This window comes from Hypomesus nipponensis, chromosome 22 (genome assembly GCF_054491055.1).
Source record: "Hypomesus nipponensis isolate SF chromosome 22, ASM5449105v1, whole genome shotgun sequence".
Lineage (NCBI taxonomy): Eukaryota > Metazoa > Chordata > Actinopteri > Osmeriformes > Osmeridae > Hypomesus > Hypomesus nipponensis.
The window spans coordinates 14,053,773-14,071,307 of NC_140382.1; the positions used below are offsets into that span (position 1 = coordinate 14,053,773).

Below are 17,535 nucleotides of genomic sequence, written 5' to 3' on the forward strand. Positions count from 1 at the left end.
TTCTTGGCTGGGCATATTAAGTTGTTGACTGAAAAAAAAGATTTGCAATCAGTAAAAGTTACTGATGATTCTATAATGGATTTATTGTTTTTGTTAAATGCAAATTGTCGCCTTTCAATTCTTTATTGTTAGAGGAGGCCCATCCACTATTAAACTGTTTTTTTGTATTTTTTGACATGTATCTTTGTTTTTTTAATCTGCACTTTCACAGATCACCTCTTTTCCTGTTTTTTAATTTGTGCTGTTTTTGCTTAGTAATCCCAGAAAGCAGTTTTATTCCATGAATATCAAGTCTCTACTGGAAGATTCAATAAAGTTTTTTTATTAACTGCAGGGTCATTTGTTGTTCCTGTGAATGAACGCTCATCCGTGTGCACACGTGCACAAATGTACACGTGGATTTGACCTCCAAAGACGTACTCTACCACTTGACCCAGTGCGCAATTTTTGCTCACACTTGCTCACATTGAAGACTAAAGCCACAGGTGTGATCTGGAGTTCAAGCGCCTTGGATCTGTTGTACAATTCTCACAAGCCTAATTGTCAAGTCCTGTGTTTGTCGGAGACTCACTTGGCTTTTACCCTCCTGGTCCACTTTTGCCCCATTTGGTCTGAGTGTGATTCATGGTGAGAAGAGGGGATGGGCAAACTGTTGGCAGCGCTTGCACCTCGCGCCAGTTATGGATTTTTGGGGTCATGTGAGGTAAGGTTGTTGATCAAAGATAGCACTGACGAGCAAATAGGAAATGGAAGGATTATGGGCTGGGTCAGTGAGATGTGAGGCAGTGGTAGTTAAATCATGAAATATTAAGGGTTGATGTGATTTCTTTGTCTGATTTAGAATCAGAAAGGGTTTTAATTGCCATGAAAGTTTGCACAGACAAGGAATTTACTTTGGCAGGAAGGTGCATACATTTAACATATAGGAGAACATCTTAAATAAGTGGTGAAAGTTTAAACAAGTCTAACTATACTATACAAGAGGTTCAACGTTTAATTAACTAAAATGAACTAATACTAAAGGGACAGGTATGTAAATAAAAAGTTATAAATATAATATAAAGTATAAAATAGCTATAATGTACAATATAAAAATACAAATAGGGTGCTTAGTGCAAATGGTGGGTGCAAAAGATGGCATGGATGCAATATATGGCATTTATTGAGGACATTTGTTATTGAGTTATTAGTGCATGCCTATCACTTGATTTACTTGGATTGAGGGAGGAGGGCAGGACCTCACAAACGTTCTAGAATTATCTTTGGATCCATCAGCATCTTCCTGTGGACATTGTTGGACCTGCAGAGTGCAGTGTGTGTAATTTGACACCAGATGGGGATATAGCCACACCAAACTTTTTTAGCGGCAGCGTCCTTAACTGTGGCTCAGATGCACATAATAAACAACTTACTGTGAAGGTGTAGACAGTGCCGCCGCTCCCATAACGCGCACTACGCGCTGTGCGTAGGGCACCAAGTCCTGAGGGGGCACCAAAATCATAAAGGAATTGTGCGTAGGGCACCAAAATGGCTAGCGGCGGCACTGGGTGTAGAAAATCTTCAACAATAGTTTCACACATCTGCTAGCCAATTAAGACCAAACAGGTCTGAACCAAAGCTCTAGCGTCTCTCCAACCTCACCTCACCCCGATTGGCACGCCGTCTGAGCGTCGTTACACCTGCAGAGCGAATGGCTTTGCACACATCCAGGGTTAACTCCGAGGATGAGAGCAGGGTGGACAACTGCTGCATAAATTGCATCCAAGTCCAGCTCTGACTTTGCTATGTAACAGTGTGGGATGCAGACCGATGTATTTTGTATAGCCTGTGAAGCACACCTGGAACAGACTCCATGTACACATCACCCTCTGAAAAAAAAAAAATATATAATATTGTAACAAAATGTGTATTTGCTACCACCTATTGGTGGTATGGAAAGGGGCGGTTTTCTTACGTCACCGGAAATAGGAAGTCAGTGTATCAACATAGCACGGAGGTCAACGTGTGAACGTTATATTGAATAACAGTGGACAAAAACATTGTGAAAACAAACATGTCATTTTGTTCTTTCACAGCAAAATCCGCTCGACCATGACTCGACTGTAGATTGAACAAGCTGGGTGTTCGAAAAGTAGGTAAGGGTGTGAGCGATTAATTTGTGTCCGAAAACGTAACCACTGCAATCTGCATGCAATCGTTTGGAGGTTGTTCAAGAGAAACCAAGCAGCCAAGGATCTTTCTTGAACTACGTTCGGTTAAAGTAGATGATTGACTTGCACCCATTTGTGTTGCACCCGTCAGAAATCCTACATTAAATGCGGTCTTGCCTTGAATTTGTTTCCACACATTTTCTGTTAAAGATCCCACCTGTGCTAATCAAACATGGGACCATCAGGATTCCTCCCCCTCATCCAACGTTTGGGCTACATCTCCCCCTTACGAACCGTCACCCGTACCCCCTGGGCCCGCGGTCTCCATCAGGGTCTCCTCGCCTGCCCCCGTACCCGGCATCCGAACTGCTTCCCTGGCCAGACCGTGCAGCCCCATAGTGGCCTGGGCATGGAAGCAGCTCTAAACCAGCACATCCAGGAACTTAGCGACCCAGAAAAAAGGCTGCTGAATAAGCTGTATGAGGGGCTGATCCGCGGTCAGAGGGCATCTCTGGCTGAGTCTATCACCTTGGTGGAGACCCAGCACCCCAGGAAGAAAGAGCTGGCCCAGGTGCTGCTACAGAGAGTTCTGGCCTACAGGAGGGAGCAGGAGAAACGCAACGGAGGGAAGCCGATGGCCTTCAGAGTTGGTAAGTACTGTGGTTAAATGTCATACACATTGTAGCTCCTCACAGGGGCGGTAGTTCTAAACAATTGTCCATTAGTCTGCAATATGAACAGTTGAAGTAGCCTAGTAGTCAGCGCGATTGTAAAAGAAGCAGGTTTGAGTGGTTGGAAGGATACCGTGATGGGTGGTCAATAAGAACACTCAGATTGCTTAAAAGAGAGAGCATGAATGGTTGACATGTTTTGTGTTTGTCTCCAGGTTTGTCAGGGCCACCAGGAGCTGGGAAGTCCACCTTCATTGAGGTGGTGGGGAAAATGCTTACAGCGCAAGGTCACAAGGTGTCTGTCCTGGCTGTCGACCCCTCTTCCTGCACCACAGGAGGTAACTGGAAGTCACCTTTCCCATTTCTGATATCCAAAGATATTTCTCTAGTGGTAGCTTTTTGAACAATTTTACCAGCCTCCCTCCCTCCCTCCCTCCCTCCCTCCCTCCCTCCCTCCCTCCCTCCCTCCCTCCCTCCCTCCCTCCCTCCCTCCCTCCCTCCCTCCCTCCCTCCCTCCCTCCCTCCCTCCCTCCCTCCCTCCCTCCCTCCCTCCCTCCCTCCCTCCCTCCCTCCCTCCCTCCCTCCCTCTCCTCAGGATCCCTGATGGGCGACAAGACCCGTATGACGGAGCTTTCCAGGGACATGAGTGCCTTCATACGCCCCTCCCCCACCTCCGGCACCCTGGGCGGAGTCACCAGGACCACCAATGAGGCCATAGTGCTCTGCGAGGGGGCGGGGTACGATGTTGTGCTCGTAGAGACCGTGGGTAAGGACCCCTGTGTGTTCGGCTCATAAAACGTCTGCTAACGGATGACACTATGGACACAGATGATTACGATAGCTGGAGACCTTCTCATAGACTTGTGTGCTAAGGTTGATTTGGCCATCTTAGTTCACATGGTGTGATTCATATTGGTCTGTGTTTTCCACAGGTGTGGGACAGTCAGAGTTTGCTGTGGCAGACATGGTGGACATGTTTGTGTTGCTAATTCCACCAGCAGGGGGCGATGAACTCCAGGTAACTAGCGGCAGCACGGCTTTAGGGGCCCTCTTTTCTAATTTATTGCTTTCAAACCTCCATCTCAAGTAATCTTTTGCTCAAAATATTGATAGTTTAAATTAATTTGAATGAAGCCTTACGTTTTCTGTTGTATTTTCTGTTTTGATACTAGATCTAAAGATTGTAGATTCAGATTCCACCCCCCCCCCCCAGCCCTCTACCAGATTACATGTCTAGACATCAGATTTAACAGTACAGATTATTTTATTTTTTAACACAGCCTTGTAAACAAACCCAGTTTTAAATACATTAAGTACATATAATTGACCCCATTATTCCTGCATGAATGTAAACTTGTACGTCCGTATAGTGCACCTGGGTCAACTATAAGTCATCTAGGATGTGTTTATTTGATCTCACATGTTAATTATGGGACAGGTCTGGTCGTTTGCTAAGTCAATGCATCCCAGATCATTTTTTGTTGCAAATAACATGTTACTTTTTAGCCAAAAGACTCTTTGACGAAGGCCTGACTTGCTTGGCAGGGCATCAAGCGTGGCATCATCGAGATGGCCGACCTGGTGGTGGTGACCAAGTCAGACGGAGACCTGGTGGTTCCCGCCCGGAGGATCCAGGCAGAGTACACGAGTGCCATCAAACTCCTCAGGAAGAAGTCCAAGTCCTGGAGCCCCAAGGTCAGGAAGTCTGCCTCTCTGTGTGGCAGGCCCGCTCAAGCTCCGTTATTCCAATCCATTTATGAAATAAAGGCTTATTATAGCCCCCCCAACACACACACATGCGCACACACACACACACACACACATAACCCAACAAGTCATCCAACGAAGGAGTCAGTTGACCAGGCATGGATTTGAAATCGATGATCATCTTAACGTTTTACCTCAATAGCCGCGTTGTTGAGAGGAACTCTGTCTCACAGTCTTTTTGTGGGACTCTGCCGTGTCATCAGACGGGTCCCTTTGTCTCCTGTCGGCCCCGTGCTGCATCTGCTCTGCTGGCATCGGGCCACACACACACACACACACACACAAACACACACAGCCCTCCTGCCGGAAGGGAGAAAGAAGGGGTGGGAACTGTGAATGGCAAGCTGCTGTGTCATGCATTTTCCTGATTAGAGGCCCACCCACTCAGATAAAAAGCCTTCCAGGACTCTCTCTCTCTCTCTTTCATTCCTTCAGTTTAACTATATCCATATCTACCTCTTAGGCTTTCTCTGTAATCAGTGGTAGCTTCGGAGAAAATATCCGCTCTGTGATTGATTTTACGGGTCCCTCTACTCCATTGGTTGAGAACATAATAATAGGATTTCTATCCAATGGGCCTTTTTTTTGTGTGACTATCGGTTCTAGCCTGTTCTTGGATAGCAAAAGTATATTTTTGGGAAAACCATTGCCATCTAATATAATTGTAAGTCTGAGACAGTGTTCAGGGAGACTGGTTTTGAATATGACTAAACTCTGACCAGATTTGGAGGTGTTACTTATTTCCTCATCAGTGCTTGTCCAAGCATGCTGACTGCCACCTGGGGAAACATGGAAATCCAGGGACTCCACTGGGTATCTGATTGCTGTGGGAGTGTGTGTCTGTCTGTAAGCGTGCAGGGGATGCTTCCTCTCCACACTGCGGGTTTGTGTGTGTGCGTGTGTGGGAAGACAAGGTGTGAAACTGTTGCACGTGTGACTGTGGGCTCATATAGACACGACATGCCGGGTCTGTGAATGTACACGCGTGTTCACAAGTACCCCCCCCCCCCCCCTCCCCGTCTCCTCCCCTGTAGGTGGTGCGGGTGTCATCCGAGACAGGCGAGGGCATCGCCGAGCTGTGGGCCAAGATGGCGGGCTACCAGGACGCTGCCCTGGCCAGCGGGGAGCTCCTGGTCCGGAGGAGGGCTCAGCAGAAGGTCTGGATGTGGAGTCTGATCCAGGAGAACGTCCTCCAGCACTTCCGGAACCACCCAGCCATCCAGGCTGAGCTACCCCACCTCGAGGCCAGGGTGACCAGGGGAGCCATCTCACCAGGCCTGGCTGCTGACCTGCTCCTCAGAGCCTTCACCTCTTCCTCATAAGGACTGTGTCTGGGTGAAGAACTGGTTTGACTTGTGTTGGTGTGAGTTCCTACCAGACTTATGATTGAAGGAAGACTGTAAGCACAGGTGTACGAGGACCAGGTCACTTCACCGTGAGCATGTTTTCAGTGTCGAGGAAGAGTGACTGAGGGGTGCTGCCTGTGGACGGGGTCTGCTTAGAACTGCCCCTCATTCCCTGTCTCCTCCCCTCGGAACGCCTGGGAGGAGAAGGTCATCAGGGAGAAACATGAAATCAAATTTTGGGGGGGAAAGCCTGGGAAAGGCAATATAAGGAATCGAGTAAATAATCAAAGAGGAGGGGATGATCTTTTAGTACTGAGATACAACCTTCAATCCCCTAATACACTGCCTTCAGACATTTCAGTTGGACAATACAGTTTATACTCCAGGAGTACATTGCATACTGTGTTTTTGGATAAATTAATAACACGATACACTCTTGTTCATTCTTTCAATTACAAAGGAAGTTAAGTGTGTATCAATAGCCCCCCACAGGTGTTCTTGTACTTCAGTCCCAATAATGTTCTGCAGTTACGTTTATTAATCACCAGAGGTCTCCCTCTTACCACTGACCATAAGCCAGCTCTTGGGTCCATTACCCTAATGACTCCTAAGATTTGAGTGACACCACACCAGACACACAACCACACACACACAACCACACACGTGTAGAGTGACAGGTCACGGAGAGACTCCCTCCCTCCAGGTAGCTTTATCTGTGCCAGGGCTCGTGTTCACCTCGTCACTGATGCCAGCTCGATAGCATACTGCAGGGAATTATCAAAGGAAGGCTACACTTCATAAAGAACCATTTTTCTAACTCTGACATTACAGCCTGTTGTCAATCTCTGTTGAGAGGGAACCTGTGTATAGCAGTAAATCCCTGGTTCATGGTTGTTCTCCTTGATCGCCTACATGTGTCTGTTCCAGAGGACCAGGCAAGAGCCTCCCATCCCCCACTCCCAGGTCGGTATTCGTTTGCTCCTGTCTGCGCCTGGGAGAAGAATGCCCCTTGAATGCAGATGGATTCATTAGGCCTGAGTAACACCCTTCTCCTCCATCACACCTGACACAAACACACACACACACACACTGTACCATTCTCCCTGTGGGTAGGGAACAAGCAGTCCTGCTTTTCTGGACACCATCCATATATACGGAAGAGCACAAACACACACAGACACACACACAAACAGTGCCAGGCTCCAGTGTAAACACGCCATGCGGTTTCAGTGAGGGAAGATTAACTCAAATACTGACGATACATCTTCGGCCATTTTAGCTCAAACACGTTAGGGCCGTCTCCCATGCAAGCAGGACACAGAGACTGGAACTTTGACTCTGCAAAGGGAATTCTTTCACGTTTAAGCACATATAAAATAAAACACCCGTTTTAAACCGGCACAACAATAAACAGACCATGTGTTCACTTTCATGTTTCACAACAGTCAAGATTGACAATGACTGCCGGGGGGATTATAAATAAGCATTGTCGTCGTGGACAGCAAATTGTTTGTCATGGGTGTTTCTGTCATGGGTGTTTCTGTCATGGGTGTTTCTGTCATGGGTGTTTCTGTCATGGGTGTTTCTGTCATGGGTGTATCTGTCATGGGTGTTTCTGCAATTTTTGGGTGCTCCTCCATCCACCCGGATCAGAGTGAGAGGCGTGCGACACTGAGCAAAGTGAAAAATGTCACTCCGCCCCAAACACACACACTGATTTGGGGCAGTGGAGGTGTGTGGTGGTGGGGGGGGGGGGGGGGGGGGTTTACAGTGTACTGACGGTCATGGTCTGACGATTGACAAAGCCCCGCCCCCCCCCTCCCCCCCTTTGTTGTTTGCTCTACTCGTCACACTCTCCTCGCCCCCTCCTCCTTTCCCCCGGCACACACACACATGCACACACTGTTCTCCCTCAATGTCGCCCGCCCACCCCCCGCTCACTCCGCTACTTAGACACACACTTCCTCTCCCCTCCTAGCCGTCTCTCTCTTGCAGCCACGACAGATGAGTATGCGATGTGTTTCCTCTAGACTCGAAGCTCAGTTTCAAGACAAGGAGCCACCCGCTCATGGGGGCTGGGTTGGACAAAAGAGGGCGGTGAGGATGGTGTGTGTGCGTTCACGCTCTAACTGAACTCTGCAATTCTTTAAGTGGCCTTCACAGTTTAAAGTGCTCCTGAGTGCCCTTCTTATTGGGTTCGGGCCCAACTACGGTGCACAATGTCAATGCACAGAACAACTATTTCTCAACCAATGTAAAGGGGGCATGCTGATTGGCTAAGGATTGATAGTGTATCATGAAGTGGGCGGTGACTGTTTAACCTGGCAAACACGGTGGGTTGGACTGAGTGGTTTGAGTACCCTGGGAGGGAGGGGGTGGGGGAAGAGCCCATACCACCGCACATATTATCAGAGATGGCGAAAGTACATTCATTGTTCACTCAAGTAGAATACTTAAGTTAAAGTAAAGTGTAAAGTGTCGTGATCAGCACTGCTGCTGTTGCATCAGCAGTCAATAAACAAGACAAGGGGGGTCATGTATGGGACAAAATGTAAGGGGTGAAAGTAAAAAGTTGTCAGAAAAATACAGAAGTACTGGTAGTCTGCCAGAAAAGTACTACTTAAGTACAGTAACTGAATATGCAATTTTAACTTTGTTACTTCCCATCTCTGCATATTGTAACCTAAGGGCCTATCTGATGTGTGTTGTGTGTGTTCTCTAGAAACACACACAAGCGCGTACACACACACACCTCTATTTGCACTGTATAATTTGGTCAACAGCCTATGGGTCGGATCATTGTGTGTGCGCGTGCGCAGCCAAAAACCATTCCTCAGTGCGGTAATTGGACTTTCGGAGCGATTGGGGAACTTGATTGACCCCTAGTAATGGATTTGAGTGAATAATTATTTGTAGTTCTGGTTGGAAGATGATCTGGAGGAGGGAAAGAGGGAGGGAAGGAGAGAGTCGGGTCCAGTGGCGTGACTCACCCTGGCAGCAAGGCGCTAACGCTGGCAGCTCTCAATTAACAGAATCCAGCTGCCTGGTCTCCCCACATGCAAAGGGGAGACTGATCAGAGAGGCACTGCAGTTATTGATGAGACCCTGGTATCTCTTATTTCGGGTCTCTTTCTGCAGCAAGGAGCAGCAATTTATCTTTTTCTCTCTATGGAAATCTTTTTTGTTGAGTCCAGGTACTATGGTATGTTATTTTATTTTTTGGAACGACCATAACGCTTAACAGGCCAGGCCATGTTAATTAGGCTCTTCAAAATGGCCACTCATTCTTCCCAAAAACCTAACATTGTTTGGATTGTAATAGGGGTCAATGTATTAAAGAACAAGACATGAGTTAGCGGTTTGCCCCTAAGAGTCTGACAGACAGAGAAAGAGAGCGAACAGGTACTAAATGTTCTCAAGCAGTGAAAGACACCTCAAAGGGCATCAGTGAGGTCCTGGTATGGAAGCTTCCCTCGCTGCACTCTCTCCTCTCTTTCTCCCTCTCGCTCTCCTCTCTCAGTCTCATCTTCCCCTGTCTTGCGAGACTGTGTTCCAGATAAGTAGTATGAAAGTGTGAAAAGCAGCCACCTCTCTCTCTCTCTCTCTCTCTCTCTCTCTCTCTCTCTCTCTCTCTCGCTCCCTTTTCTTTTCTCTGTCTCTCTCTCTGTCTCGTTCAAGTCTGTCTCAGTCTCAAGTCTCAGTCTCTTTTTCTTTCAGCCTCTCTTTCTTTCAATCTCTCTGTCCCTCTCAATATCTCTCAATGTCTCTCTCTCGTTCTCTGTGGTTTAAACCACCAGCTCTACCTCATTATCTTTAGCTGTTCATTCAGTCACTAGATGTCTCCCTCCCTCCCTCACCCCTGTCCCCTCACCTCCTCCTCCCCTGCTCTCTTGCCAGGCTCTATTATCTCTGGCTGCCCAGTGTCCTGGCCAGGCTGGGCTCCCAGGGTCTCAGACAGGCCATGTTTTGACAGGCAGCACTGGGCCACACACTCTTCCCTGGCTACATGTGCAGGTCAGCCTGACATACCTGTCCACAGCTCTACTACTACCACACACACACACACACACACACACACACACACACACACACACACACACACAGAATAACAATATAAACACAGTGGCTCACACACACACACACACACACACAGAATAACAATGTAAACGCAGTGGCTCAGACTCACACAAACACACACAAACACACACACACACACCGGAGGGCTGCTGTGTGTGGATAACGACCCCAAGCCACAGTCCCAGACTCAGCATAATTGTGCCATGAGAAGAAGCAGAAATAAAGTGGTACATCTTTTCTATTTTATCCCATTGTGTTTCCCACCCCAGTCTCTATTTTAAAGGTCTTCCATGATGGTGGCATTAATGTGCTGCACTTAAAGGCCAGGCCACCAGTAAAAAGTGTTCTTGTCTTACACCCCACTCCCTGCTTTCCTTTTCGGTTGAGAGGAGAATTTTGGACTGGATAGTGGCCGTTAACTAGCGTTAAAGTCCACTCCCTCGCTCTCCCTTTACCGGCCACAGTGTTTTTTTACGGTTATGACCATGGGGGGAGGGGCGGGGGGCTGGGGGGTTTGAGGGTTAGCCAAACATCTGAGCCCATCCAAAACAACTCTAAATCTCACTGGTCACAGTGTACTTATCTCCATTTGGCTTTGAGCCATTAAAGATGGAGACTGACAGACTTTAAAGATTTGTGCTTTGTGTAGGTTACATATGCCCCCAAATCTTACCAATCCAGTGTGCTACTGCATTCTTTAAAAGAAGATATCTTCTTAACTGGTGTTTTGTCTGGCTGAAGTGCTTGGGGTTTGGCCTGCAGTGTTTGGGGCTACCTGCCATACATTCACACTCTGCCACACCTCAGCAAGATGGCAGCTCCCAGATAGTTGGTCACTGTTCGCGGTTGCCCTGGCATGTTCCTGGCGTGGCCGTCTGATCCTGGGCCCGGCCCCACAAAGCCGGCTGTGTGCGTCGGGGCACCGGCCCTGCACGGGACTGTCATGCCATGGTTGACCTGAGAGGGACCTGCGCCAGGGCGCTGGACAAGTGATGAGGGAGCGGGAGAGTCAAAGCAGGCAGATGGACTGTGGCTCTGGTGCCAAGCACACTGGACCACGCCGGACCACTGGCCCTGGCAAGTGTGTACCAGCCAGCCGGATACAGCACAGTCTCTCTGGCAGTTAGAGAAGGGCCAGGTGTCTCTCGCTGTGTGCAGGCAGGGAAGGGAGGGAACATGCGTGTGTGTGTGGGGGGGGGGCATACTGTGGTAGGCAGCATTTAACATGTCAAAATAAATCCCCCAGTATGGCTTGCTCTGTGTGTGGGCACGCGCATATGCCTGTCATTTCCCATAGTGCACCTCTCAGCCAACCATGCAGTATGAACGTTCGTCTTAGGCAGACCAAATAAATCAAGGGTGGTTTATAAAAGACTTGTCGGTCTAATTGTTGTGATAACCATTCCTTAAGGGCCTTAGGGGTGGGTCTAACCAAAGTGGTGCCCAGAAATGTATGCACACCCACATACTATGTCCCTGGGAACTAACTGAGCTTTTGTGTGGTCAAGGGTCCACATAATGATATCTACCGACGCCTGGAATTGTTATATTCAAGATCTGTGTTGTGGATCGATGCAGTATTATAATTCTGTATTACATAATACAGAATATAATTACATAATTACAGAGTATTTAAACGTACTGATTACTTAGTGTTCTACTTTCTAAGTATATTGCATCTTTACGTAGAAATGTATGAAGTGAAGTTAATTAATACATTTTCTATGTTGACGTTAAAATGTTGAGCCTACTGGCAGTACGAATTGTATTGTTCTGTGTATACGTGGCATGTGACAAAATAATAGCGTTTAGAAATGATGGTGATTTCTCGAAAAGCAGGCAATTTCTCTGTCAACACATCAAAACCCAAAAGCCAATGTCCTTTCCCTTCCCCACAGCTACAAAGAGGAAGGCCTTGGTATTTACATATAAAAGAATGCTAAAGTCCTTCAAAGAATCCATATTTATGGCTATCTGGGTTGAGACAGGGGAGATAATGGAAATGGAAAGAGCACAGTGTGAAAAGGCTATTCTGCCCTCCGTTTGTCTCTCCACCAATGAGGGTTAAATGACTATCTGGGCACCTTGGCAACCATCGCTGTGTGCCTTCTCCTGAAGTCGGGGCTGAACTGGGTGAACTGTACTGCCTGCCAAGGTGCTGAGTAAATGCTCGTTAGCATTGCCACCTCTATTTCACTGAGGTAAAATTATTATAAGCAATAAAGACCTAGTTATGTAGGGTTCTTGAAACATGTAGCAGAAGCCTTTCTGACGTTCGTAAATATATGAATATATAATATATATGCAGACCTAGAAGACAACAATCCATTCATTTAAATCAGGTGTGTTCAGCAGGGAAACATCTAATAAAACATACAGCACTGTATGAGGACCAGGGTGGAAGACTACTAGTTTAAACGATCTGTCAAGCTCAAGAGCTAAGGTGAACAAGGTGGCACCAGGTGGGGCTGAAATAGTTGTGTGTGCACATCACATTCACATGAGAGAGATAACTCTCATGTCAGAGAGAGAGATAACTCTCATGTCAGAGAGAGAGATAACTCTCATGTCAGAGAGAGGGAGAAGGAATGCAATGCTGATGCACACACGTGTCATGCTAATAAATACAAGGATAACAAGGGTATAGATGTAGACTACATACTCTCAGATTTGATGGAAATGCTCCTTTAGGAGGGCCTAAGAGTCAGCCAAACACAACGTGAAATGAGGAAACACGCATCTCGCTTCCAAACAACCACACAGAATCGACAGAAAAGAAAGACAAAACAGACATCTGGATGAATGTGATCAACGCTAATTTGTCTGACCCACTCTCCCTCCAAATGAGAATTGATGGCGGGATTCCAAACGTCCTGATTGGGAGACAGATGAGTGTACGGTGGCTTAATTGATCGAAGACAGGAATTCAGTTAGGCTAATTGAATCGCATTGTGAAAATCATTAAAAGCCCAAGTACATGGGATTATTTATTTAGTGAAGTAGCCAGGATGTAATCAGCCCATACTAATTATTTCAAAGCTCCCTGTTGTGGTTCCTATTGTAAAATGTATGTATACATGTATTTTTTGTAGATACTTTCATGCAAAGCAACATCAAAATGTTGCAAATAAGTGCGGCAGATAACCAAAGACTACAATAACGTAGTTTAGTGTTCCCGTTAGTGTTCCAATTCGCCATCATCATATCAGATGTACAACATCAAATCTCCTCCCGTCTCTTGAACGTGTCCGTCTGTGACCCTGCGTCTGAGCTTGTGCAGGTGGTGGTGCAGGGCTCTGGGTGCAGGAGTCTGGGTGAAGGAGTCTGGGTGCAGGAGTCTGGGTGCAGGAGTCTGGGTGCAGGGCTCTGGGTGAAGGAGTCTGGGTGCAGGAGTCTGGGTGCAGGAGTCTGGGTGAAGGAGTCTGGGTGCAGGAGTCTGGGTGCAGGAGTCTGGGTGAAGGAGTCTGGGTGCAGGAGTCTGGGTGCAGGAGTCTGGGTGCAGGAGTCTGGGTGCAGGAGTCTGGGTGCAGGAGTCTGGGTGCAGGGCTCTGGGTGAAGAAGTCTGGGTGCAGGAGTCTGGGTGCAGGAGTCTGGGTGAAGGCGTCTGGGTGCAGGAGTCTGGGTGCAGGAGTCTGGGTGCAGGAGTCTGGGTGAAGGAGTCTGGGTGCAGGAGTCTGGGTGCAGGAGTCTGGGTGCAGGAGTCTGGGTGCAGGGCTCTGGGTGAAGGAGTCTGGGTGCAGGAGTCTGGGTGCAGGAGTCTGGGTGAAGGAGTCTGGGTGCAGGAGTCTGGGTGCAGGAGTCTGGGTGCAGGAGTCTGGGTGCAGGAGTCTGGGTGCAGAAGTCTGGGTGCAGGAGTCTGGGTGCAGGAGTCAATTCTACGTGAAAACATGACTACTAGTTGGCCAGATGAACATGTTTATGAGCTGCTGCTACACTGAACCTGAATGCTGAGCGCTTGCCACGCTGCCTCGCGGGCACAGCTCTGCTCCTTGGTACGTGGTGACGTACCAAGGCAATGCATTACTTTAGGCAGGAAATGGACCCTGTGCAACTGACCCAAAACTTAAACTTGCCACGTTCAATTTCCATCACCATTCCATCACAGAACCGTCGGGGAGCTGAAGCAACAACGCTAAAACATCCTATTTTAACATCCAATTAACATAAGTTGGAAGGAAGATTTGATTGTAGCAGCATGTTGAACCTGTGCAGGTACATGTGCTGCAGGTCAACTGTGAGGCCTGTGCTAGTTTTACAAATACCAGCTTTTCCCCACCTTCTTGGGAGATCAGGTTTACTGTACTACACTTCTCTATGTAGACATTATATCTTATTAACATGACAGCAGATCAATATCACACTGGCCCGGTGCTACACAAGGATCAGATCAATTCTGGAACACTGGAATGCTTGATCTTATTTTAAGGAATGATGTACAGGGAACTTGATATGTTAACAATGTTAACAAAGACACATTAAACCTGAATACCAGAGTGATGATTGCAACACGGGCAAACCCAGGGATACGCAAATGATCCTTATGACATTTTTGCTTTATGTCAAATTAGGCATGAAAGGCACTGTTCACACCATTGTGTAATGACTCACAACAGCTAACCATAGAAACACAGTAACCTAGGGATGGTCGTAGTCTTCTAATGCCATGGTAACAGTCTAGCCTAACAATAGGGGATTTACAGTAGAGTGTGTAATATTAGTTTAAATGAATTTCTTTGCAGAGTGGTATGATTGGTCCCCCCCCACACACTTTTTAAAATGCGTTTCACAATCCCCCTCTCTTCTTCATAGCATGCAAACTGTGTGTGTGATTGAATGAATGTGTGTGTGTATCTTACCGAGTGAAACTGAGGCACAAGCCTGTATACACATGATCCCCCCCCCCCCCGCCCCCACCCTCCCCTGCCGATTCAGGCTGCCCCAAGTCTGGACACGCCAGGCCCCAATGCCTTGTGGGTAATCCCCCTTCCTCAGTGGTGCCCCCCATGGTGCTTTCTGAATCAGATTGTCGTTGAGCCCCACAGAGTGATGTCTCGCCCGGGCATTGGGAGCTGGGGCTGCCAGAGGGGGTGGGGGTGGCAGGGGGGGCTACTAGTGACACATGCCCCCCAGCTTAGACGCCAGTGGGCAAGCATGTAAATACTCGCCCCTGCCTGCGCCGATCCAAAATTGTCTAATGAGTGAGACACCGCATGGGGATGCGAATCATCCACGGAAATATCCCAAATTTGCTGTATACACCCAATGTTGACGTTTAAGGAATGGAAGACTTTAAATATTTTAAATTGCTATATGAAGTACATACATTTATTTATATGCGTACGTAGTTTACTTGTACTGTAATACAGTACCATTGTTCTCCATAAGACAAAACAATCTTCCACGTCAAGTAAAAATGAATGTGTATCACACCGCGTATGTGTATGGAAAAATAAACAAATAATAATCTGTTTCTACCCGAAAACAAACTGGTTTTTCCCCCCCCACAGATTGACAGGCTGCTTCGACAAAGCATGGCTCCTGCTCCGTACCAAATTGATTCCAGAGATTCTTTCCTCGGCCCTTGTGGCCCTCCTCTCTCCCACTCCACAACTACAGTCTCCCAGTGGCAGACCCTGTGTATGTGTCTGGTGTTTTTGTTTTCTTTGCTGCGAGCAGACGGAGGGTGGGGGTGGGGGGGGCGCTGTATGTCTTCACTTAAAGTCTCTGTGTCCTTGCATGCTAAAGCCGACCGCAAACAGAGGGTAAGAGTAGGGAGCCTGGGAAGGGTTGTTGCTGGGAGGGGGGGCGTGACTGGTAGAGGGAAGGAGAGAGAGATGAAAGTATGTTGAGAGAAAGAGAGAAATAAATAACGGAAAAAGAGGAATTGGGGGAAAGAACCACAGTTGATGTACGAAGAGAAAGACTAACAGACAAGTGGCAAGCAAAAACTGAGACCAAGGGTGAGATGGAGAGAAAACAGATGAAACGGAAAGAGACTAAGAGCAAGAGGGAGAAGAAATAAAAAAAAGCAGCGTGAGATACAGAGAGAGAGAGACAGAGAGAGAGAGAGAGAGAGAGAGAGAGAGAGAGAGAGAGAGAGAGAGAGAGGGGAGCCAGGCAGCTGAGAGCTCCCGCAGACATGCACTTCTGTCTAAGCAGCTTTCCTCTCAGGGCGGGGTCACACCAGGTCACGGCAGGATTACACTTTTGGCAAACAAGAGGGAGCTCCTCTCGCAAAGCCGCGCGCGACTCCCCCATGACTCCCACCAGCTGTAATAAAGCCAAGGCGGCCTGAACCTACAAACAAAAAGCTAACACGCTATCGATCGCCCCGGCCAACTTTGGCGAGGACGTGTCGATAGGTCGCTGCTGTGCAGACAGCTCGCGCTGGGGGTGAAGGGCTATTATTGTGATGAGGTTTCAAAAAAATCACCAAAAAACTCCAGCTCCTGTGTCCAAAATATGTACACAATGCTCCATTCTGGACAATTGGTCATTCAATTGATCAATGTTAATGTAAATTTTTATGAATATCTTTACTATCTTAGCCTAGATCCCAACCACACAATTCAAACATTCCCCTTCCATCCATGTTACAGGGCTGGAAGTGTGCCTGTGTGTGTACAAGTGTGTGCGCGGGTTCATCTCCACCGCCTAATCAACACTTCCACTTGTAGGGAGGTCAGTTGTGCAGGAGCGTGGTGCCCCGAGCGCTGCTTTGAACTTAATTAAGCAGCTTTAAACACAGCGGAGAAGATTCATTAAGACTGAGAAGGAGGTGAATGGCCACAACGCAAACATGGCTGTGCCTGGGAGGAAGAACGAGCCGAAGACTCTCTTTCTGGAGCTCGATGTTGAAACCGCAGACAGGTCAATATCAGGGTCATGGGGATCTACAGGTTATCTGCTGTTTGGGTTCGCTTGAATCTCTCCAAAAGGCTTTTTCATCAACCATACGTTCTAGATGCATCTTTAAAGTGGTGGATAATATTTAAGGCATGTACAGTACATCTGTACTGTGGATTAAAATGTCACTGACTTTGGTCAGAAGCTTGCAAATTAGATGGAAATTTAGAGCTGCTAAGGGAAGCCCTTTGAGTTGATATTATGCCTGTAAAATTCTGTATGCAGTAGCAGTTACATATAGGTCCAGCCAAAGATGGTGTACTGCAATGAAAACTAAAGAAAGGAGAGAGCAAGACAGAGCGAGAGGGTTAGGAGAAAGTGACTCTGTTTTGATTCTCTCTGTGCATGTGAAAAAAACACTAATGGTGAGTGCGTACGTGTGCTGTATGTGAGGATGAGAAACAGTGAGAGTGAGTGTGTGTGTGTGTGTGTGTGTGTGTGTGAGGATGCAGCCTGTCTCCCTCCGGTGCTAGTGCAAGACATGGCCCTTTAAAGGAGAACTCTGGACCAAGGTGTTCTATAGCTGGAGGCCTAACAGTGATAAATGAGTCCCTTAATGTCTGCAAACACTTTATCTCTGCTTCATCTGTTTTCATTAGGCAGCACCAACCTTTGGCT

The 17,535-nt window shown here is 47.5% G+C and overlaps 1 protein-coding gene across 2 annotated transcripts; it reads left to right on the top strand.

The window, feature by feature from the left end:
- The first annotated feature begins 1,972 nt into the window (after nt 1-1,972).
- Nucleotides 1,973-6,365, top strand: mmaa (metabolism of cobalamin associated A). 2 transcript variants are annotated; one of them, XM_084688045.1, is made up of 7 exons: nt 1,973-2,135; nt 2,361-2,800; nt 3,037-3,159; nt 3,417-3,587; nt 3,754-3,839; nt 4,367-4,516; nt 5,623-6,365. In XM_084688045.1, exons 2-7 carry the CDS (start codon nt 2,383-2,385, stop codon nt 5,908-5,910), a joined length of 1,236 nt encoding a protein of 411 aa, XP_084544171.1. In that variant the 5' UTR covers nt 1,973-2,135; nt 2,361-2,382; the 3' UTR covers nt 5,911-6,365. The 2 variants fall into 2 exon arrangements, with proteins under 2 accessions (XP_084544171.1, XP_084544172.1); XM_084688046.1 differs by having other exon boundaries at nt 1,973-2,131.
- The last annotated feature ends 11,170 nt before the right edge of the window (nt 6,366-17,535 follow it).

What these genes read in the sequence shown, in the direction of transcription:
- mmaa (XM_084688045.1), top strand. Translation starts at nt 2,383, where the DNA reads ATGGGACCATCAGGATTCCTCCCCCTCATCCAACGTTTGGGCTACATC. An exon ending in CTCTTCCTGCACCACAGGAG is followed by an intron (nt 3,160 to 3,416) that starts GTAACTGGAAGT and finishes CCCTCTCCTCAG; the next exon opens with GATCCCTGATGGGCGACAAG. An exon ending in CAGGGGGCGATGAACTCCAG is followed by an intron (nt 3,840 to 4,366) that starts GTAACTAGCGGC and finishes CTTGCTTGGCAG; the next exon opens with GGCATCAAGCGTGGCATCAT.